The 24,350-nt window shown below is 44.9% G+C and overlaps 1 protein-coding gene across 3 annotated transcripts in view; it reads right to left on the reverse strand.

The window, feature by feature from the left end:
* The window catches only part of usp33 (ubiquitin specific peptidase 33), a 76,989-nt gene that overhangs the window by 49,199 nt on the left and 3,440 nt on the right, over nt 1-24,350 (reverse strand). For 2 of the 3 annotated variants that reach the window (XM_078218946.1, XM_078218948.1), the window contains exons 2-9: nt 19,962-20,096; nt 18,752-18,871; nt 17,195-17,248; nt 17,039-17,101; nt 2,537-2,680; nt 1,840-1,930; nt 1,567-1,636; nt 153-266 (exon numbers count right to left, since the gene is read on the reverse strand). In XM_078218946.1, coding sequence (XP_078075072.1) covers nt 153-266; nt 1,567-1,636; nt 1,840-1,930; nt 2,537-2,680; nt 17,039-17,101; nt 17,195-17,248; nt 18,752-18,832 — 617 coding nt within the window. In that variant the 5' untranslated portion in view covers nt 18,833-18,871; nt 19,962-20,096. Of the gene's footprint in view, nt 1-152; nt 267-1,566; nt 1,637-1,839; nt 1,931-2,536; nt 2,681-17,038; nt 17,102-17,194; nt 17,249-18,751; nt 18,896-19,961; nt 20,097-24,350 lie in introns of those variants that run through there. The other variant, XM_078218947.1, reaches the window with a different exon arrangement.

The raw sequence follows: 24,350 nt of genomic DNA on the forward strand, positions 1-24,350 counted from the left end.
GGAACTATCTTTCCACACTACTTCTCTGACCATAACGTTTTCCAACCTGTCCAGTACCACCCTCTCCCTAATTTAAGGTGCTCCAAGACAATCCACTAATTCTGGAACGTACTATCAAATGTTGGTACTGTAGTAAGTGTTTTGTGGCTTACCGATTCTTGTGCCAGATTTCTGCCATCAGCTTCTGGTAACTTTTTGACAGAGCCGGTTTCTTATCTGTCTGCACCAAGCCTCCACATTCAAGGAAAAAGAGAGTCAAGGGGGGACTGGGGGAAAAGAAAATGGCATTCTTTACAAATGAACTGAACCAGGAAAGCCCTAGTCTACTCAATAATGCTTCCTAATTCCATGACCACTGCCACAGGAGAGATCAAGGGTAGTAATATCATGGGAAAAAAGTTAAAAGTTTATTCATTAGTCATAAGTAAGGCTAACATTAGTACTGCAATGAAGTTACTGTGAAATTCCCCTAGTTGCCACACTCTGGAGCCTGCTTGGATCAATGCACCTAACCAGCACATCTTTCAGAATGTGGGAGGAAACCCACACAGACACAGGGAGAACGTGCAGACTCCACATAGACAGTGACCCAAGTCGGGAATTGAACCTGGGTCCCTGGCACTGTGAGGCAGCAGTGATGACCATTGTGCCACCATGCCACCCCAACATCATCATCTGCGAGTTTCCCTCAAATTGCATACTCTCCGGGCATTGACAAAAATTGCAATCCCTTTACTGTTGCTGGATTAAAATTGCTCACCCTCCTTACCCAATATCACAATGGGAGCACCACCACAAGTTCAAGGAAAAGATCCCCCATCTCCTCAGGGCATCTAGAATTGAACAATAAACACTGCCAAGCCATTAGCACCCATAGCCCAAGAAAAAATAAATATGTAATTAAAAAACTGACTGAAATGTCATGATTGGGCAATTACTTTCTCCCTGAGGAACTTCACAATTAATACTTCGGAGCAGAAAAAGAAAAAATTAACGTGACATTTTAAAGGGGACAATGAATGACAGAATAGAAAACTCCCGTTTTAGCCTTCCCATCATCTTAAGGTGTTGAATCCTTGTGCAGTTCCATAGTCAATGTTTATCACAAAGTCATGCACGAGGTTGTTCTTTAGGGGTGAACTAGGACAACAGAAGTTTGAGTGACACAAACAATTACAGCTGAGCCCGACTGTACTTGCACCAGACATTCAAAGATATATTCTCAACCATATCAGGGGTTGTAATCCGATTTGACTTTCTCTTTCATAGCTCAGTCCGAACCCAACGTGGAGCATCTCTTCTAGTGGCTCCAACTGAAGATAGCTTGGGCAGCACAGACTGGGATTAAAGCTATCAAAAGCCAGTTCTTTATGACTCAGTCAGTCTGTGACCTTCTGCAACTGAAGGGAGCAGTGAAGAGCATACGAAAACAAAGTAAAAGTGCAGGGAAGAAATGTTGAGCTAAATTCTCAACAGCGTGCAATCAACATTATTGACCTCGGAAGAGGAAACCAGCATGGAATTTGTTAGGGTTCTCGTGTAAGACTTGTCAGAAGCTAGTCTTACCAGTTAGAAAGAGCTTGAAGAGCAGCATTCAAATAACAAGTGTTTCCAATGTTTTTCAATCCAGTGAGACCTGGAAAGAGAACACAAGTTCAAAATCCATACCCTTTTCAAGGCAATTTTTTTTGCATGAACAAGAGTGTTACTTATAGAATATTCCACACGGTTTCATTGTGATTGTGTTTTGTTTGAAAAGAAATGGACAATTTTACTTCTCAAATCAAAGGGCTTTTCACAGGGACCGTAGCACAAAAACAGCAACTTTGAATGTCAAACCTCTTGTCTTTATGTCATCATATTCTGCATCGAGATCATGTCCCACTATTGTAATAGGAGCCTTCAGTACTTGATCACAGGGAGAGGAATCCTAGAAAGAGAAGGACATAAGCTAAGTCAAGGACAATTTATGCACAATGTGCATGATAAGAGAGCTAATGATCAACAGATTGTAATCCATGAAATGCACACAACTAAACAAGCAAATTTATGCAGCAAATCAATTATCTACTTCTCAGAACAACTAAAGATGTGGCTTTATCAGCGCCGTCCCACCCCCAAGAGCAAACTAAATCCTGCAAAAATATCCAATATACGTTCAGCAGACTTTGCACTTTGATAACCTTGCTGTAATGCATTGGAGAGGTTACTTTAGTTACTGTCATAGTAGCCATCCAATGTCAATAAAGCTAGTTTTAACCGCAAAGTTAGTGTCTTAACGGATAAGTCTACATTCATGAAATACGTTTCATCTTCCCTGGTCTCCAACAGAGTGCCCAGGAAGCAAATCTGTCAGCTTCAGAGTTTCAGTGCGATAAATATTTTTAAACTGGAATTGGTACCTGGAGTGAAAGCCCCTGCTGTAACGTTTAACAAGAACAGGTTCTATTCTTTCACCTTGGTATTCCTGCATCTGTTGTAATTTTTAAAATCATGGCTCTCTCACATCTGTGATATTATTTGAATGGAGTCCTACCTGGTGTTCGTGTACCTGTGGTGATCTCCCACGTTGCGCTGTTGGCGGAGGTCCAAGCTTTCGTTCCAAAAACACTTCTTTCCCACATGCGTAACACCAGACTCTCAAGGTGGTAAGGTTAACAGTGAGATTGTGCCTAGTGTCCTAGGAAAGCATGGGCCACATTTAATTCACAAAAAAAAACTCAGATTCCATATAAATTCCAAGACCAAACGCTGCCTTTTAAAATAATTGCACTAAGCAAAAAAATCAATAGCAAAACAACACGTTTGGCCAAGTACTATTAGAACTCTGACACGATGGATCTGTACATACAAAACAGGAGCTCTCTCTTCCCCAGTTAGTGCCCGAATTCACTCCAATCCACCTCACTTTTATTTCCCATTGCAGCAGTAGTACTGATCTCCCACAAGATGGCACAACATGCTTACCAGAAACAGGTTGCCATCTTATTTTGTTTGCCCCTAACCAGGCTCCCCAGACAGTCAATGTATCTCTCCACGTGCCATGGAAAGAGGAGGCCTGGACAGCAATTACTCAGCTTAACTCGAACAGGGGCACTATCTATAATCCTCTAGCTTGGAAACCACAATAGATGATGTGTCAGTGACTTGTACAAAACTGGATAAGTATGGTCACTGGAGGACTTAACATGTCTCAGGAGGGTGCCAATGTTTAACAGTGCCTCCAAATGGGTGTCACTTGAAATAAAGATTTGGACAAACACCACCTACCCCATCATAGTGAAAACAGCAAAAACGTACTCCCGCAAAGCCAAAGGAAAAGGGAGATATTCAAAAAGGAAAAATAGAATTCAAATACTGAGCCCAGGCTGGGTAACACTAGTGAAAATATTAGAATCCTTTAAAAGGCAAACGGTAGTCAACACGAAAAAATAATCAGTCGAGTCCCTGCAACATTGCCGTGTAATGTAAGTCTACTTGTTACACTAATAATTAAACTTAAACTTGATGGTTTGAGCTATAAGGAGAGGCTGGATAGACTGAGACTTCTTTCTCTGGGGCGTAGGAGGCTGAGGGGTGGCCTTATAGAGGTCTATAAAATAATGAGGGGCACAGATCAGCTAGTCAATATCTTTTCCCAAAGGTAGGGGAGTCTAAAACTAGAGGGCATAGGTTTAAGGTGAGAGGGGAGAGATACAAAAGGGTCCAGAGGGGCAATTTTTTCACACAGAGGGTGGGGAGTGTCTGGAACGTGCTGCCAGAGGTAATAGTAGAGGCGGGTACAATTTTGTCTTTTAAAAAGCATTTAGACAGTTACATGGGTAAGATGGGTTTAGAGGGACATGGGCCAAATGTGGACAATTGGGACTAGCTTCGTGGTTTAAAAAAAAGGGCGGCATGGACAAGTTGGGCCAAAGGGCCTGTTTCCATGCTGTAAACCTCTATGACTGAAGACTATCCAATGACCCCTGTTGGAAAGTGAGCTAAATGACAGAGAATGGCAGGGTCAGTCATCGTTCTGACCCTGACCCCTCGTACCTAAGAGTCTGCCAACACTTCCTTACAACGTACTTTAACAAGATCATTCCTTATAATTGAAATAATAAAGGAATCACTGAACGTGACTGTCCCATCAACTAATTGTGTCCAATTGGAATAGGCTGAACCACCACAAACTAACGGTACTGAATAGAAAAAAATTCCCTTCTTTATTGGGGCAGCATGGTGGCACAGTGGTTAGCACTGCTGCCTCACAGCGCCAGGGACCCGAGTTCGATTCCTGGCTTGGGTCACTGTGTGGAGTTGGCACATTCTCCCCGTCTGCGTGGGTTTCCTCCGGGTGCTCCAGTTTCCTCCCACAGTCTGAAAGATGTGCTGTTAGGTGGATTGCCATACTAAATTGCCCCTCCGTGTCAGGGGGACAAGCTAGGGTAAATACATGGGGTTATGGGGATAGGGCTTGGGCGGGATTGTAGTCGGTGCAGACTTGATGGGCCGAATGGCCTCCTTCTGCACTGTAACCAGACCATCAGAGTTGAATTCATTCAATTGTAGAATTTACACCTCTAAAGCACTAGCTCCAAAAAGCATTCAGAACTCTGTGCAATATGTATGGAACTTGACAACCAGTTCGATTATTAGCTTTTATTGCTATTTGTAGCTGGAGAGAGACACTCCACCATCCCCGGTCATTAAATAGCCAGTTGGTAGTCAACAAATACCCACTTAGACACGAGAACAGAAAGTCAGTGGACATGGCAGACTCTCAATCCAGGGATAATCACCACCCTTAGGCAAGTAGAGGAAAAAAGTCAGAATGATTTGCCTGCATTCAATAGGAATCTGTTAATGTTGCGCCAAGTGACAGAATGGAAACTTTCTGGATATTTGCATTCAAGAATAATTAAATTGCCTTTCAGCCTGCATACAGAGAAATGAATTATGGATATTCTAATGCTTTTAAGAAAAGTGGCCATCATCACATCAAGCTTTGGTAGCTCTGTATTGAAACCTTCCTCAATATTGGCAGAGCCCTCACCCTTTTGCTCTCCGAAAGTTAGAAGATACGCTGCTTTGGAGTAAGAAAAATAAAAGTACTGACCGGGAAACCACAACAGGGAGAACCATTCACAGTATTTTGTGAGACAAGCACCAATAAGGTGTTTTACTACATTAGAGACACTGTATAAATGCCAGCTCATTGATTTTAAATTGTCAAAAGGCATTTTACAGGAGGGAGAAGGCAGATGAGCACAATAAGGAGCTGCAAGAGGGGACCAGAGACCCAGTAGCAACTTATTTTTATCTAGCACCTTTAATGGACTGAAAGATCCCAAGTTGCCTCACAGGAACATGATAAAAAGGAATGCGACACAGAGACACAAGGAGATATTAAGTCAATGACCAAATGCTCGATCAAAGAAGGGGTTTTAAGGGGTGTCTTAAAGGGGGGAAGCAAGTTAAGAGGGCTGGAGAGGTTGAGGGAGAGCATGCCAGAGAAACTGAAGGCACAGGCACCAATGTTGGAGCAATTAAAACTGGGAATGCTCAAGAGGCCCGAATTAGAGGAGCGCAGCTACCTTAAAGGTTGGAGGAGATTACACAGACAGGAAGGGCATTTCTTTTTGATGCCAACCAAATTAAACAAACTCTGGGACACTGCAAGAAGGGCAGCCTCCAAAAAGGGAACCGCTCAAAAGAAAAAACAAAGCAGAAAGTAAACTAAAAACATTAAATCAAAACGTGGGGTTAAAGTGATCGATAATACACTCCAGTGCCCAACGTGCACGGAGGGCCTCAGTAGTGCCCTCGGACACCAAATGCTCTCTCTCCAGGGACACCTAGCTGTGAGTATAGCAGAGGCCATGAAAACCAGGGTCCTAAACTTAAACAAAGGAAACTACAAAGATACGAGGCAAGTTAACTGCGTTTGATTGGGTAACTTCATTGAAAGGCATGATGGTGGACAGGCAATGGCTAATGTTTAAGGAGAGAATGTATGCATTGCAACAAGTGTTTAAATTCATTTTATGGGATGTGGGTGTTGCTGGCTAAGCCAGCATTTTTGCCCATCCGTAGTTGCCCTTGATAAGATGGTGATAAGCTACCTTCTTGAACTGCTGCAGTCCCTGAGGTGTAGGTACATCCACAGTGCTGCTAGGGAGGCAGTTTCAGGATTTTGATCTAGTGACAGTGAAGGAACGGCGATATATTTCTGAATCAGGATGTTGAGTAACTTGGAGGGGAACCTCCAGGTGGTGGTTTCACATTTGCTGCTCTTGTCCTTCTAGATGGTTTTGGTTGTGGGTTTGAAAGGTGCTGCCTAAGGAACTTTGGTGAATTCCTGCAGTGCATCTTGTAGATGGTACAGGCTTTGGAGAGTCAGGAGCTGAGTTAGTTGCCACTGGATTCCTAGCCTTTGACCTGCTCTGGTAGCGACAGTATTTATATAGCTAGTCCAGTTCAGTTTCTGGTCAATGGTAGCCCCCAGGATGTTGATAGAAGGGGATTCAACGTTAATAATGCCATTGAATGTCATGGGGCAATGGTTAGATCCTCTCTTGTTGGAGATGGTCATTGCCTGGCACTTGTGTGATGCAAATGTTTCTTGCTACTTGTCAGCCCAAGCCTGGATTTGTCCAGACCTTGCTGCATTCGGACATAGACTGCTTCAGCATTTCAGGAGTCTTGATTAGAACTGAACATTATGCAGTCATCAGCGAACACCCCCACCTCTGACCTTATAATGGAAGATAGGCAAGTGATGTTGCAGCTGAAGATGGTTGAGCCTAGGACACTACCCTGAGGAACTCCTGTAGTGATGTCCTAGAGCTGAGATGATTGACCTCCAAAAATAACAACCATCTTTCTTTGTGCCAGAGAACATAGAACATAGAACAGTACAGCACAGAACAGGCCCTTCGGCCCACGATGTTGTGCCGACCTTCATCTGAAACCAAGATCAAGCTAGCCCACTCCCTATCATCCTGGTGTGCTCCTTGTGCTATCCAATAACCGCCCAAATGTTCCTAAAGTGTCTGACTCCACTATCACTGCAGGCAGTCCATTCCACACTCCAACCACTCTGAGTAAAGAACCTACCTCGGACATCCTTCCTATATCTCCCACCATGAACCCTATAGTTATGCCCCCTTGTAATAGCTCCATCAACCCGAGGAAATAGTCTTTGAACGTTCACTCTATCTATCCCTTCATCATTTTATAAACCTCTATTAAGTCTCCTCTCAACCTCCTCCGCTCCAGAGAGAACAGCCCTAGCTCCCTCAACCTTTCCTCATAAGACCTACCCTCCAAACCAGGCAGCATCCTGGTAAATCTCCTTTGCACTCTTTCCAGCGCTTCCACATCCTTCTTATAGTGAGGTGACCAGAACTGCACACAATATTCCAAATGTGGTCTCACCAAGGCCCTGTACAGTTGCAGCATAACCCCACGGCTCTTAAACTCCAACCCCCTGTTAATAAAAGCTAACACACTATAGGCCTTCTTCTCAGCTCTATCCACTTGAGTGGCAACCTTCAGAGATCTGTGGATATGGACCCCAAGATCTCTCGGTTCCTCCACAGTCTTCAGAACCCTACCTTTGACCCTGTAATCCACATTTAAATTTGTCCTACCAAAATGAATCACCTCACATTTTATCAGGGTTAAACTCCATCTGCCTTTTTTCAGCCCAGCTTTGCATCCCATCTATGCCTCTTTGCAGTCTACAACAGCCCTCCACCTCATCCACTACTCCACCAATCTTGGTGTCATCAGCAAATTTACTGATCCACCCTTCAGCCCCCTCCTCTAGGTCATTAATAAAAATCACAAATAGCAGAAGACCAAGCACTGATCCCTGTGGCACTCCGCTAGCAATCTGCCTCCAGTCTGAAAATTTTCCATCCACCACCACCCTCTGTCTTCGATCAGATAGCCAGTTACCTATCCAATCGGCCAACTTTCCCTCTATCCCACACCTCCTTACTTTCATCATAAGCCGACCATGGGGGACCTTATCAAACGCCTTACTAAAATCCATGTATATGACATCAACTGCCCTACCTTCATCAACACGCTTAGTTACCTCCTTAAAAAATTCAATCAAATTTGTGAGGCACGACTTGCCCTTCACGAATCCGTGCTGACTATCCCGGATTAATCCGCATCTTTCTAAATGGTCGCAAATCCCATCCCTAAGGACCTTTTCCATCAACTTACCAACCACCAAAGTAAGACTAACTGGCCTATAATTACCAGGGTCATTTCTATTCCCTTTCTTAAACAGAGGAACAACATTCGCCACTCTCCAGTCCTCTGGCACCATCCCCGTGGACAGTGAGGACCCAAAGATCAAAGCCAAAGGCTCTGCAATCTCATCCCTTGCCTCCCAAAGAATCCTAGGATATATTTCATCGGACCCAGGGGACTTATTGACCTTCAGTTTATTCAAAACTGCTAGTACATCCTCCCTCTAAAGACTCCAACCAGCAGAGGGTTTTCCCCGATTCCCAGTGACCCCAGTTTTGCTCGGGCTCCTTGATGCCATACTCAGTCAAATGCTGCCTTGACATAAAGGACACTCATTCTCATCTCACCTCTGGCATTCAACTCTTTTGACCATGTCTGAACCATGGCTGTAATGAGGTCAGGAGCTCAGTGACCCTGGCAGAACCCAAACTGAGCGTCCGTGAGCAGATTAACTGCTTGATAACACTATTGATGACCACTTCCATCACTTTACTAATAATCGAGAGTAGATGGATGGGGCAGTAGTTGGCCAGATTTAATTTGTCCGGTTTCTTGTGTACATGACATACCTGGGCAATTTTCCATATTGTCAGGTAGATGCACTGTAGCTGTACTGGAACAGTTTGGCTCGGAGTGCAGCAAGTCCTGCAGCACAAGTCTTCAGTATTATTGCTGAAATATTGTCAGGGCCAATTGCTGCTGCAGTATCCAATACCTTCAGCATTTCGTCATATCACATAGAGCGAATCGAATTGGCTGAAGACTGAAATCTGTGATACTGGAGACCTCTGGAGGAGGCCGAGATGGATCATCCACTCAGCACTTCTGGGCTGAAGATTGCGAATACTTCAGCCTCATCTTTTGCACTGATGGGCTGGGCTCCTCCATCATTGAGGATACGGATATTTGTGGGGCCTCCTCCTCCAGTGAGCTGCTTAATTGGCCATCACCATTCATGGCTGGATGTGGCAGGAGTGCAGAGCTTAGATCTGATCCGTTGGTTGTGGGATCGCTTAGCTCTATCTATTACTTGCTGCTTATGCTGTTTGGCATGCAAGAAGTCCTGTTTTGTAGCTTCACCAGGTTGATACCTCATTTTTAGGTATGCCTGGTGTTGCTCCTGGCATGCCCACTTGCACACTCTTAATTGAAGGGTTTGGTCCCCTGGCTTGGTGGTAGAATGGGGATATGCCGGGCCATGAAGTGACAGATTGTGGCTGAGTGCAATTCTGCTGCTGCTGATGGTCCACACACATCATGGATGCCCCAGTTTTGAGCTGCTAGATCTGTTCGAAATCTCTCTCATTTAGCAGAATGGTAATGCCATACAACATGATGGAGGGCATCCTCAATGTGAAGATGGGACTTCATCTCCACAAGAACTGTATGGTGGTCACTCCTACCGATACTGTCATGGACAGATGCATTTGTGGTAGGCAGGTTGGTGAGGATGAGATCAAGTGTGTTTTTCCTTCTTGTTGATTCCCTCATCAACTGCCACAGACCCAGTCTAGGAGCTATGTCCTTTAGGATCCGGCCAGCTTGGTCTTTGGTGGTGCTACTGAGCCACTCTTTGTGATGGACATTGAAGTTTCCCACCCAGTATACATTCTGTGCCCTTGCCACCCTCAGTGCTTCCTCCAAGCGACATCCAATATGGAGGCAAACTGATTCATCAGCTCAGGGGGGAACAGTATCTGGTGGGAGGAGGCTTTCTTGTCCATGACCTGGTGCCATGACACTTCATGGGGTCCAGGGTCAATGCTGAGGGCTCCCAGTTCAACTTCTTTCTGACTGTATAACACTGTGCCACCACCTGGGTCTGGCCTGCAGACAGGACATGACTAAGAAGGATGCTGATAGTGGTTAAGATATTGGAATGTGCAAGTGGCAGAACAAAGGTAAGCAGAATGCAAAGGGCAACCTGAGACATGTAACAGATGTCCCTCATGGAGTGGGGGCGAGGCAAGACGGTGGTGTTGGCGGGGGCAGATAGAAAGATAGCAAGCAAGATTAAAAGGTGGAAAAATGAAATGATGGAAGAACTTCAGTGCAACAACTCTCCTCCACCTTCACCGCGTTTCCATTTCATCTTATTTTTTAATTTTCATTTCTTCCATTGGGAGATCATGTTTGACAAACCTACTGGAGTTTTTTGAGGATGTAACTAGTAGAATAGATAAGGGTGTAATATTTCCAAGCTTGCTGACAATACAAAACTTGGAGTCACGAGTACTGTGGAGGAAGTAAAGAAGTTTCAAGATGATGTAGAGAAGTTGAGTGAGTAGGCAAATGCATTGTGATACAGTATTAGTGTGAAGCTATCCACTTCAGTAGGAAAAATAGAATGGCAGAGTATTATTTAAATGATGATAGCTTGGGAAATGTTGATTTGCAAAAGGGGCCTGGGTGTCCTTGTACACCAGTCATTGAAAGAAAGCATGCAGGTGCAACAAGCACTTAAGAACAAAAACAGTATTTGGCCTGCATTGCAAGAGGACTGAAGTACAGGAGCAAAGATATCTCACTGCAGCTGCACAGGGCCTTGATGCAACCACATCTGGAGTATCGTGTGCAACTTTGGTTCCCTTATCTAAGAAAGGACATACTTGCCATGGAGGGGGTGCAGCAAAGGCTGATCAGGCTGATTCTTGGGATGGCAGGATTGTCATATGAGGAGAGATAGAGTTGACTGGGTCTGCATTCACTGGAATTTAGAAGAATGAGAGGGAATCACATTGAAATGTGTAAAATTCACACAAGGCTAGAGAGATGGGATACAGGGATGATGTTTTCCCTGGCTTGGGAAGGTTGAGGGTGTGTCTAGAATCAGGCGACTCAATCTCAGGCCATTTAGGACTGAGATGAGGAAAGATTTCTTCACTCAAAGGGTGGTGAGCTGTGGAATCTCTACCACAGAACACTGTAGAGACCAAGTCACTGAATATATTCAAGAAAGAAATATGGGACTAAGCATAACCACTCTTTCAAAGCGCCAGCATAGGCAAGATAAAACAAATGAATTCTATCTTCGCTGTAAGCTTCTATGATTTTACGAGTACACCACAGAATATTACTATAAAGCTGGTGCAACATCTCCTCAGGAGTTTATTAGGGTCTTTACAAAAATGCAGCTTAAAAATATATTTTTCAAAATCTTTCAAAACCTAATTTTGAATGTTGTACTAAATGTTTTTGTTGGTGCCTTCCAAAAACTGATGACCCATTTATTTTTAGCTTCATCTGCCCCCTCAGGTGAATACAAAAATCCCATGGCACTATTTTAGAAAGAGCAAGGGAGTTTTTCCTGGTGTCTTGGTCAATAAAGTACCCCAGTGGCAGTCTCCCATAATAGTAAGGGGTGGGTAACAGGTATGAGAGGGGAAGGGAGTGAGCAGTCAGTGGAGGGATCCCCTGTGGTTGCCCTCCAAAATAGGTATATTGTTTTGGATTCTGTGGAGGGGGATGACCCTCCTGGGATAAGCCACGAGGACCAGATTGCCTGCACAGAGACAGGCTCAGAGGCCCAGAAGGGAAAGAAGGGGATTAGGAGAGAAATAGTGGTGAGGGATGCGATGGTTAGAGGCACGGACAGGCGGTTCTGCGGGTGCGAACGAGACTCCAGGATAGTAGTCTGCCTCCCTGGTGCCGGGGTACTGGATGTCTCCGAGAGGGTAGGAAGCATATTAAAAAGGGAAGGTAGTCAAACAGATGTAATTGTACACATTGGTGAAAATGACGTAGGTAGAAAGAGCAGGGGGGTCATACGAGAGCAATTCAGGGAGATGGGTGCTAGGCTAAAAAATAAGGCCTCTAGGGTAGCAATCTCTGGACTGCTCCCAGTGCCTAGTGCTGGTGAGGTCAGGAACACGGAGATTCTACAATTGAACACGTGGCTAAAGGACTGGTGCAAGAGGGAGGGTTTCAAATTCAGAGATCATTGGGAAGTCTTCATGAGAGGATGGCACCTGTATGGAAAGGATGGGTTACTCCTTAACTGGAAGGGCACAAATATCCTGGCTCGGAGTTTTGCTAGAGTGTTTCGGCAGGGTTTAAACTAGTGTGGCAGGGGGATGGGGATCAAAACAGTAGGTCAGTAAGTACTGAGGCTGGGGTCGAGCTGGGGGCCAGGGCAAGGCTAGCTAAGAGGAGCATTCTGGAGCAGGATGACCTGAGTGGGCCTGGAGGTCTGTAGTGCATCTGCTTCAATGTGAGGAGGGTAACAGGTAAGACAGACGAACTTCGGGCCTTAATGCTTACGCGGAATTTGGATGTGGTTGCGGTGATGGAGACATGGTTAAAAGGACAGGACTGGCAGCTGAATATTCCGGGGTATAAGTGTTTTAGGCGAGACAGAGGAGGGGCTAAAAAAGGTGGGGGAGTAGCGATATTAGTTAGGGAGCATATTACAGCGGTGCAGAGGGTGGACAATTTAGAGGGGTCATGTAATGAGTCGCTGTGGGTGGAGCTCAGAAACAGGAAAGGTGCAATCACTATGCTGGGGGTATACTACAGGCCACCCAACAGCCCACGGGAAGTGGAGGAACGGATATGTCAGGAGATTCTGGATATGTGCAGAAAAAGTAGGGTTGTTGTAGTGGGAGACTTCAAGTTCCCTGGTATAGACTGGAAAGTGCTTAGGGCTGGGGTTCTGGACGGGGAGGAATTTGTAAAATGCGTACTGGAAGGTTCTTTAGAACAGTAGAGAGGGGGCTATACTGGATCTAGTTCTGGGAAATGAGCCCTGTCAGGTCGTCAAAGTTTCGGTTGGGGAACATGTGGCAAATAGTGACCATAACTCTGTTAACTTTAGGATAGTAATGGACAAGGACGAGTGTTGTCCCAAGGGTAGGGTGCTAAATTGGGGGAAGGCTAACTATAGCCGAATTAGGCAGAAATTGGTGGCCGTTGATTGGGAGAGGCTGTTCGGGGGTAAGTCCACGTCTGGCATGTGGGAGTCTTTTAAGGAACAGTTGATTAGGCTGCAGGACAGGCACGTGCCTGTAAAAAGGAAGAATAGGAAAGGTAGGATTCGAGAGCCGTGGATAACCAGGGAAATTGAGGATCTGATCAAAAAGAAAAGAGAGGCGTATGTTAGGTCCAGGTAACAGAAAACAGATGGAGCTCTGGAGGAATACAGAAAGAGTAGGAAAGAACTCAAATGGGGAATTAGAAGGGCAAAAAGAGGTCACGAAATGTTCTTGGCAGACAGGATTAAGGAGAATCCTAAGGCATTTTATTCATATGTTAGGAACAAAAGAGTTGTCAGGGAAAAAGTCGGACCTCTCAGGGACAAAGAAGGGGAATTATGCTTAGAACCCAAGGGAATAGGGGAGATCCTAAATGAATACTTTGCATCGGTATTCACAAAGGAGAGGGACTTGTTGACTGGGAGTGTCTCAGAGGGAGGTGTTGACCCGTTAGAGAGAATCTCCATTACAAGGGAGGAAGTGTTAGGTTTTTTTAGGTAACATTAAAACTGACAAAGCCCCAGGGCCTGATGGCATCTATCCTAGACTGCTCAGGGAGACAAGAGATGTAATTGCTGGGCCTCTGACGGAAATCTTTGTCTCTTCATTGGACACAGGTGAGGTCCCTGAGGATTGGAGGATAGCGAATGTGGTACCGTTATTTAAGAAGGGTAGCAGGGATAACCCAGGTAATTATAGGCCAGTGAGCTTGACGTCCGTGGTAGAGAAGTTGTTGGAGAGGATTCTTAGAGACAGGATGTATGCGCATTTAGAACGGAACAATCTCATTAGTGACAGACAGCATGGTTTTGTAAGAGGGAGGTCGTGCCTTACAAATTTGGAGGAGTTTTTTGAGGAAGTGACAAAAACGGTTGACGAAGGAAGGGCCGTGGATGTCGTCTATATGGATTTCAGTAAGGCATTTGACAAAGTCCCTCAAAGCAGGTTGGTTAAGAAGGTTAAGGCTCATGGGATACAAGGAGAGGTGGCTAGATGGGTAGAAAACTGGCTTGGCCTCAGGAGACAGAGGGTAGCAGTCGAAGGGTCTTTTTCCGGCTGGAGGTCTGTGACCAGTGGTGTTCCGCAGGGCTCTGTACTGGGACCTCTGCTATTTGTGATATATATAAATGATTTGGAAGAAGGTGCAACTGGTATTATCAGCAAGTTTGCGGATGACACGAAGATGGCTGGACTCGCTGATAGCGATGAACATTGTCGGACAATACAGAAGGATATAGATAGGCTGGAAAATTGGGCGGAGAAATGGCAGATGGAATTTAATCCAGATAAATGCGAAGTGATGCATTTTGGAAGAACTAATGTAGGGAGGAGTTATACAATAAATGGCAGAGCCATCAAGAGTATAGAAACACAGAGGCACCTAGGTGTGCAAGTCCACAAATCCTTGAAGGTGGCAGCACAGGTGGAGAAGAAGGCATATGGTATGCTTGCCTTTATAGGATGGGGTAGAGAGTATAAAAGCTGGAGTCTGATGATGCAGCTGTATAGAACGCTGGTTAGGCAACATTTGGAGTACTGCGTCCAGTTCTGGTCACCGCACTACCAGAAGGACGTGGAGGCATTAGAGAGAGTGCAGAGAAGGTTTACCAGCATGTTGCCCGGTATGGAGGGTCTTAGCTATGAGGAGAGATTGGGTAAACTGGGCCTGTTCTCCCTAGAAAGACGGAGAATGAGGGGAGACCTAATAGAGGTGTACAAAATTATGACGGGTATAGATAGGGTGAACAGTGGGAAGCTTTTTCCCAGGTCGGAGGTGACGATCACGAGGGGTCATGGGCTCAAGGTGAGAGGGGCGAGGTATAACTCAGATATCAGAGGGACGTTTTTTTACAGAGAGTGGTGGGGGCCTGGAATGCACTGCCAAGTCGGGTGGTGGAGGCAGACACGCTGACATCATTTAAAACTTACCTGGATAGTCACATGAGCAGTCTGGGAACGGAGGGATACAAACGAATGGTCTAGTTGGACCAAGGAGCGGCACAGGCTTGGAGGGCCCAAGGGCCTGTTTCCTGTGCTGTACTGTTCTTTGTTCTAATACTTGTATTAACTGGCCGTTTATCACATCACTATTTAAAAATCATCTCATTCTTGGAATAGGGATATTTTGGCAGCTTTCTTCATGACTGGGCAGCCCTCTTCAGGATCCACTCGGCTCACCCTGCATGGGGAAAGGGCTAGAAAATAATCTGTTTCGTCTGCAACCTGGCTGGAAAACCGCACCCAGCCACCTCATCTACCTGCAGTCAGAAAATCAAAGTTAAACTCAATTTCGGAACCTGGAATCTACGAACTCTTCTGGATAATGAACAAAACAATTGATGGAATGGAGAACTGCCCTTGTTGCCTGTCAACTCTGGCACTTCAACACTGACGTCGCTGCCCTGCAAGAGACCCAAAGAGCAGATAAAGGACAGCTCAGAGAAGATAGCAGTGGTTACACCTTCCGGAGAGGAAAACCCGAGGATCAGCCCAAGGTGCATGGAATTGGATTCACCTTGTCAAAAACAAGCTTGCCAGTGGAATGGACATAGTCTACAGGATGGGCAGAAAACTTTTCAACCTCAACCAGTTGAAATCCAAGAAGAAAATGACACAGACGTCATTCTCAGAACTTCAGCATGCAGATGACATTGCCGTCTTCGCTCTCTCAGAAGAGTCTCCGAGCCAAGCTTAACACCTTCACGAAAGCATACCGAAGAACCATCTCAGCCTCAAGACTCATTGGTGATATATATAAACATCCTGCCCCAGGCCAAGATCCTGTCTCTCCCTCCAAGATCAACGGAGAAACACTCCCAAACGTGGAACATTCCCCTACCTGGAGACCCAAGATCATAACCAATCCACAAGCACTGCTTCTGGATGTCTAAGGACGAGAGTATTCAATGACTGTGACATTCGTGCTGACACCAAGTCCCCGTGTGCAAGGCAGTTATCCTTCCAACTTTTCTATATAATTCAGAAATTTGGGACTATGTACAGATGCCACCTCAAGACCCTGGAAAGGTACCACCAATGCTGTCAGAGACGGATTCTCTGCATCAGCTGGGAGGACAGGCGTACTAACATCAGCATCCTTGAAGGAACCAAAAGCACAAGCATCGAGGCCATGATCATCCAAAACCAACTCCATTGGGCCGGCCATGTGCTTAGAATGTCAGAGTCCTGACTGCCAAAACACATCTTCTTCGCCCAGCTCAAGGAAGGCTCCCGAAGAGGAGGTCAAAGGAAGCGCTTCAAAGACACCCTGAAGGCTGACCTCCAGAAATGCAAAATAGATGTCAACGCCTGGGAGACCCTTGCTCAGAACAGGCCGACTTGGAGGAAGCTCCTAATTGAAGGGACACAATTCTTCGAGGAGACCTGACAGAAGAGGAGGCCTGGAAAAGAAGCTTGAGAAGGGAATACCGGCGACCTAAAGTCCAAGGACCAAAACCCACCTCCTGGAAACACCTGCCAAATGTGTGGTTGAAGATGAGGCTCTAGAATCGGACTCATCAGCCACACAAGGACCCACAGAACCCATGACAAGTAACATGGAGTTCCTTAGGTGGACAATCATATTTGTTAGCGAGTGATCACCGAAGGAGGACAATATTTGTATTAACCGATCGTTTATCACATCACTCTGAGAGAATTTGCTGCGTTGCCATGTTTGCTACATTGCAAGAGTGACTACATTTCAAACAGTGCTCAACTGGTTGCATAGCAATTTGGGATTCCCGAGTTTGCAAAAGGCAGTGTATAAATGCATGACTTTCTTCATCATCCAGAAAAACAAAATACATGCCTACCTGGGAGTGAATGGTGCTATGATCAGAGTGGGACTCTCCACATCCAACGTAGGAACACCCATCCTGTTAGCAAAAGAAAGAAGTCCAGAAATCAGAACGAAAACCTTTCAGCGTCACTTGATACATGTCATAACCACAGAGTGTACATCACCTTACCTCCAAACATGCCCATAGGTTTGGTCCTCCAACTTTACAGTCTTGACAAGTACCCTATTCAATAAAAAAAAGAGAATATAGATGTCATTTTTTAAAAAACATGTAATATCTGGTCCCTTAGTTAGATGGGGGCTTCCACTTACAGGGGAGGGTATTTTCAAAAAGTTCAACTTAATTTTCTCATGCTCTCTCAATCCAGTTCTTTCTCCCCTAATCCACGAGGCTCCTGATTTTATCCCTTCCTACAATCTCCAGAAATTTAAAAGCCAAGTTTGGGATTGGCACGGGGGATGGTACATGGTCACCTAATTACAATTTCTTGATTAAACTCATCCCTTACTCTATTCTCAGCACTGACCTGCAAAGAGTCCTGGCCTAACACTTGGCTTTATCAATTTTATTTTTAAAAACACCTGGATCCCCTACACACCCCCCACCCCATAAAACAAAAGTTTATGAAGCTGTGTCCAAGCAGGCCAGGTAAAATCTGGTGTTCCATACCAACCCACTGCACCAGGACTGGCATGATGTCTGTTTTAAGGACTGGATTAATATATATCCAATTCATGGTCTTAACTGTGCCAGGAACACAAAAGCAAATAATCAATCTCCGCAGGGTGTCTCAGACCTTCCTTTGTTGAGCACGAATTGCCAACTCCGAGATCTCCTTTCCATTAGCAACAAGCTGAAATAATATTGAAATACGCTGAGCTTTTTGTAGCAGTCTCACTTCAGACTCGGGTTTGGACTGCAACATAAGGCAACTGTCAATGCAGTACTGAGGGCGTTCTACAGTGTCAGACGTGTTGTCCTTTGGATGAGACACTAAATTGAGGGCCCCCCCAGCCCCCCCCACCCCACTCTTTAATGGCCATAAATGATGGTATTATTCCAATAAAAATAGCAGAGTTCTCTCCAGTGTTTATCGCCCATCCAATACTTTGAAGACGGATTGCTGTTTGTGGGACCTTGCTGTGCACAAGCTGGCTACTGCGTTTCCTACATTACAATAGTGACCACATTTCATTGGAGTAAATCACTTTGCAATGTACTGAGGTTGTGAAAGGTGCTTTCTTAGTGTTAATTATCAAAGAAATCAGTGAACCTACCACAAGGAATCTCACTCACCACAGATTTATTTTGCAGAATACCATGCTTGTAAATTTTGCTATCAATAAATCCATATGCTGCTTTAAAGTTTTTGCATTGTAACAAAGCAAGCATTTGTCTGCTGCTGATGGTTCAGCACACTTTCCAATGAATAGCTGAGACAGTTGCAATTGTCCATATTAGTCCTGAGTACTGATCAGTTCAGGTGTAGAGAGGAACAGACGTTCCGACAGTGAAACTGCTCATCATCCTCCATACAACAAAGTGGATGAGAAGTCGAGCAGGTTGCTTGACAGCAAGGGTCCGTATCTTCACCAGGGGAGTGTGAACAATCAGCAAAAGAAAAATAAATTTACTAGATGATGGAGGGCAGCTGGGGAAATGCATGGAGGAGAAACTATTTGTTCCTGAAATCAAATGACAATTTGAGCTAAAGGTGCAACTTACATGAGATTTCTCAATCAGCTCATCTTTCGTTACTTCACCCACTGATTCCAAGTGTATGCAATCACCAGCGAGATGTGACATCTTCGCAGCAACACCCTCCAGCAGGCTCCGGATTCAGTGCTACTTACACAACAGTGAAAACAACTGCAGTTAAGTAGATAATGCTATTTTGAGAAGGATGCAGCTGCTTGTTAAAAGGCAGCAAGTGATTTCAGCAAAACACGATACCGCAAGGCTGAAATAATCATATTCCACTTGATGCAAACCACCTAGCTGTGAGGCTACCACCCCCTGCAGTTTCTTAAAAGATCAAAAAGAATGGCTTCACAAATGATCCTACACTGTACAGGATACTGCACCAACTTTTAACCAATGAGTATTGTCAGTGGGTTTACTTTTTTTTTTAAAAAGATCACATTCAAGCCAATGCAGCTTACGTGAGACTCAATGGGTGGAATTTTTCTCCCTCTCTGCGGCGTGTTTGGTGGCAGCGGGAAGTGCTATGCTGCTCACTAGCCGCGGGACCTTATGGTCTCGCTGTTGTCAATGGCATAAACCCGGGGATTCCATCAGCACGAATGGTGACAAGGTTTCGGCGTATAACTTTAGCATTGCCATGAAGCCTTTTTTTTCAGCCTTCTTACTTTGCTTCAGAAAAATGTCACGACCTAGACTCTAGATTCACAAAACAAGTTTTGCAACATGAAGCAGAAAGCGACCAATTCTAATACACTCACGTAAAAGCACTCAAGGGAATTAGTGCTGCAGTGGTAATGTCACAGGACTAGTAATCCAGAGGCCCAGATTAATGCTCTGGGGACACGAGTTCAAATCCCACCATGGCAACTGGTGGAATTTAAATTCAGTTAATAAATCTGGAAGTTTAAAAAGTTAGTCTCAGTAACGGCGAACATGACATCGTTCATTGGTTGATGTAAAAATTCATCTGATTCACTAATGTCCTTTAAGGAAGGACATCTGCCATAGGTACCAGGGCCCACAGCAATGTGGTCGACTCTTAACTGCTCTCTGCAATGGCCTAGCAAGCAGCTCAAAGGCAATTAGGGATGGGCAAGAAATGCTGGCCTTGAGAGCGACACCCACATCCCATGAAAGATGAACAACCTACTATTAATCTCACATTGCCGCATAAGCTGCACAGGACAAACAAGGACCTTCAAATTGCCTTTTAGAAGCCAGTGGAACTTACCAAGCCCTGGAATGATGGGCACTCAGTCTCAGTAAATGAGGGAACAAGTCGCAGTGCTGGAAGATGTAACTTATGAACGGTAGAGGCCAGCAAGGGAAGCGTTGGAGAAATCCAGCCTTGAAATTGGATCACTATCTGAAAAGAAAGTAAGTTACGGAGATAAGGCAGGAGAGTGGGATTAGGTAGAATATGCTTTCAGAGAGTCAGTACTGATTTAATAGCAGAATGGCCTCCTCCTGCACTGTGAAGATTCTGTGAAATAATTAAGGCACAGATTAGTCAGCAACTAGTGGAGTGCAGATGTTGGCCTGGCCTTTACAAAAGCCACGGACATTGCCAGCTTCTGCACAGAGGACTGACTCGAGGAGCTAAACTGCCAGCTCCTGTTCCTAGGAATATCTCTGAGCAACACAGGCTGGAAGGCTCCCAATTGGCACTGCAGGGTTTGTTTCACATGAACAAGACCAATAAACTGGTTAAAGAGGCTTTGAGATGGCATTAGCGGTGAGGGAGGGGCACCATGGGACATAAATTCAACAGCGAAGGACGGCAGAAGATGCAGAGTTGATGTTTAGATATGGAATGGCCTACCAGAAATAATGGCAGGAACAGAAGCTGTAGCAGATTTTTAAGTGGATAAAGATTGTAAAAAGGAAATTGATAAAAGGTATGGCAAAAGGGGTGGGGAATGTTACGAAACGTGGATAATTCTTTCTGCAAGCTGGAATGTTCGAGATTTGCTGAATACGCCCTAAAATTAATTCTATATTCAACCAGAGAACAGAACTGCTGCATCATCTTATCAGGCAAAGATATTAAGGGTTAAGGAATTCAGGGAGACAGATCATCTGACTGAATGGTCCAATAGGTTTTTGGGGTTGTATGACCTCTTCCTGTTCCTAGAGATATAGATAGTTTAACGGATGTCCTGGCAAAACTGGAGAAAATCCATTTAAAAGAACAAAGGTAAAGTGAAGGGAGACCCTGTGGTCTGAGTATCAGACTTAATTAGCTGGTACCAGTCCTGCCTCAGTCAGAAGGATGGAGGCACTTGAGCACTAAGTCACTGGAGCATGACACCTAGTCTGACATTCCAGTACAGTACAATATTGCATTGCCGGAACACCAATGATGTTCATCTTTGTGCCTGCGTGCGTGGAAAAGAAAAAAACTGCAATAGCAAGGCAATGGGCTCACATTAAATCCGGGAGGATGTGATAAAATAGCTTTCTATTCTCCAAACTGATCTTGCGAAGTTTGACTCTTCAGAACTGCCATGCTGTTAGGACTACCTTCACACCCCCTAGTTCCCATACACTCACAGGATGCCAAAATAAACCACGGGCTAACAAAATCAAATTCACGTTCTCAAATGGCTTGGAAGTTTTCCCAGTGTGCTGGCTAACCTTCAATCAACATCCCCAAAAACAGACTAGCTAGTCAACTATTGCATTTGGCGTTTGTGGGACCATGTGAGCAAATTAGCTGCCCGATTGCCCTCAAAACAGCACCTACACTTCAACAACAGCAACATATTTACGTAGCCTACTAATATAGTGGAACATCTCAATCCTCTTCACTGAAATGCTAAGAAAGGTTGGACATAGAGCCACATAAGGCAATATTAGGACAGGTGAACAATTGTTAAGAGGTAGGTTTTAAGGAGGGTGGAAAGAAAAGTAGAAAGGTAGATAACATTTAATGAGGGAATTCTAGAGCTTAGGGCTTTGGCACAGTCACCAATGGCAGAGCAGTTGAAATTTGGGATGCTCAAGCAGCCAGAATTAGAGGGGCGCAGAACATTGTGGAGCAGGAAGAGAATAAAGGTAAAGTTGTCAGAATCACAGATGACCATAGCACGCTCTCCCCTTTGAGGGGGAGAGTTGACTGGTGCTGATTTAACCTGAGGTCACCACACCTTAGTCGAGGGGCAAGGCAGGATCTTCACGAATAACTTCAGCCAGTATGGGAATTGAACCCACGCTGTTGGCGCCGCTCTGCATCACAAACCAGCTGTCCAGCCAACTAAGATAACCAATCCCCAAAAGTCTCCATAGAGATTACAGAGAAAGCGAGGGTGAGGCCATGAAGGGGCGCAGGGTTTGACAGCAAGAATTTGAATTTAAAGATCCCGGTGTTACTTAACTGCAAGGCAACAAGCACAGGAGTGATGGGTGAATGGGACTTGCTGCAAGCAAGGATGCAGGCCATCACATTTTGAGTGACCTCAGATTTACAGGTGAAATATAGGAGATTGACCACAAGTGTGTTGGAACAGCCAAGTCTAGGGTCAGAAAGGCATGATATGAGCAGATGAACTGAAGCAATGAGCGATGTATTCGAGGTAGAAATAGGTGGACTTCGTGGTGGCATGGATATGGGATCAGAAGCATATCTCGGGTTCAAACATGACACTTCAGACAGTTATCAAGAACAGGGATGCAGCTGCGGAAAGGACCTTGCAGCAGTGACTAAAGACAATGCCTTCAAAAGTACTTCAGTAGCTGCGATGTGACTTGAACACTAAAAACAGACCATATATCCCATCAAACCAGCTCTAGCATTCAATACAATCATTGCTGATCTCGGGCTTCAAGTCCACTTTCTCACCCATTCCCCACAATTTGGGGCAGGCTTGTCACTTTAGAATCAGAAGCAGGCACTTTTACTGTAACTTTTGAGACCGCCATGTGGCACTCAGAAAATTGAGCTTTATCACTCCATAAAGGGGAGCCTAGTTGATTGAAACAAAGCTAGTATTTGAAGGTTTAATCCACTTCAGTGAGAGGCCAGTTCCATGCCAGTTTGACCAGAGTTAATTGGATAAGGAAGCAACTTTCCTTTAAAACCAAAACTACAGAAATTAAATAGGATTAAGTATTAGATTAGCAACAATCTTTGACCAAAAAAAAAGGAACTGGGATTAAGCCACAAAGAGCTGCCGTGGCCCAACAGCTTAGACAGACAACATGATCCAACAAAAGAGAATCTAACCATCTCCCCCTGACATTCCATGGCTATACCATCGCTGAATCTCCACTATCACTACCTGGCAATTACTACTGAGCAGAAAGCAGGTTAGAGGTTGGTAACCCTCCCCCCTCCCAAAGCCTCCTGACTCCAAAACCCCTGACCACCATTGAAAGGCACAGTCAGGAGTGCGATGGAATACTCTCCACTTGCCTGGAAGAGTGCAACTCCAACAGTACTCGTGCTCCTCGACACCATATCAAACAAAGCTTGATACCATCCACTTGATTGGCACCCCATCCCCTACAAACATTCACTCCCTCCACCATCAACACAATGGCAGAAGTGTGCACCAAACAAAAGATGCACAACAGCAACTCACCAAATCTCCTGCGACAGTACCTTCCAAACCCATGTCCACTACCGCCTAGATGGCAGCAGATACCTGGGAGCACCACCACCTGGAAGTCCCCCTCCAAGCCACTCACCATCTTGATTTAGAAATATTTCGCTGTTCCTTCACTGTCACTGGATCAAATTCCTGAAAATCCTTCTCCAACAGCACTGTGGGTGTACTGCACCACATGGACTGCAGTGGTTCAAGGCAGCTAGGGATGGGCAATAAATGCTGGCCTGACTAGCGAAGCCCACTTCTCATGAACCTATCAGAACCTGTAGTCTGCAAAAGCTTGACCATAACATGCATCCTTCAATGCAGATCACAAAGCACATTCTATCCTCAGGCACACAGTGGAATCTGTTCTTGCAACCCTGCCTCCAAGTTTGGAACATTCTAATGCTTGACAATTGTGCAGGAAACATTAAAGACTCCAAAGTAAATTGACAAAAGAAGCCAGGAGATTAAATTACTCTCAGAAAACCTTTTACTACAATATATGACTTATATTCGCATAATGCCTTCAAATGAGGGAAACATTCCAAGGCCCTTCAGTGGGCCATCATCCAACAAAAGTGGACATGGGATCAAAGGGGAATCAGAAGAGTTGATTAAAGGCTGTTAAGTTTTAGAAATGTCTTAGAGGAGAGAGAGGCAGAGCATTTAGTGAGGGAATTCCAGAACTTAAGGCCTAAACAATTGAACTCATGGCGCCAATGGTGGAGCAAAGGCCAGAGCTGGGCAAATGCAGAGTGAGGATTGTAAAGAGATAGGGAGACGCAATGGAGTTGGATTTCCGACTGACAAGTACAAATGGTGATTGGTAGCTGCTGATCAGAGGAGTCTCCTGCTGTAGCCAAAGTCAGATAGTGAACTATGCTGCTATTTTTTGCATGATGCAGTTTTGGAGTCACTTAACACTGACACCAAAATTGCAATGTAATTCAACCCTTCGTTCACAAAATTGAACTGAAAAAAAATCTCTTGCGTCAGTTCCTACTGAATGTTCATCTGGCAGTAAT

The sequence above is a fragment of the Mustelus asterias genome, chromosome 8 (genome assembly GCF_964213995.1).
Source record: "Mustelus asterias chromosome 8, sMusAst1.hap1.1, whole genome shotgun sequence".
In the NCBI taxonomy this organism is placed as follows: domain Eukaryota; kingdom Metazoa; phylum Chordata; class Chondrichthyes; order Carcharhiniformes; family Triakidae; genus Mustelus; species Mustelus asterias.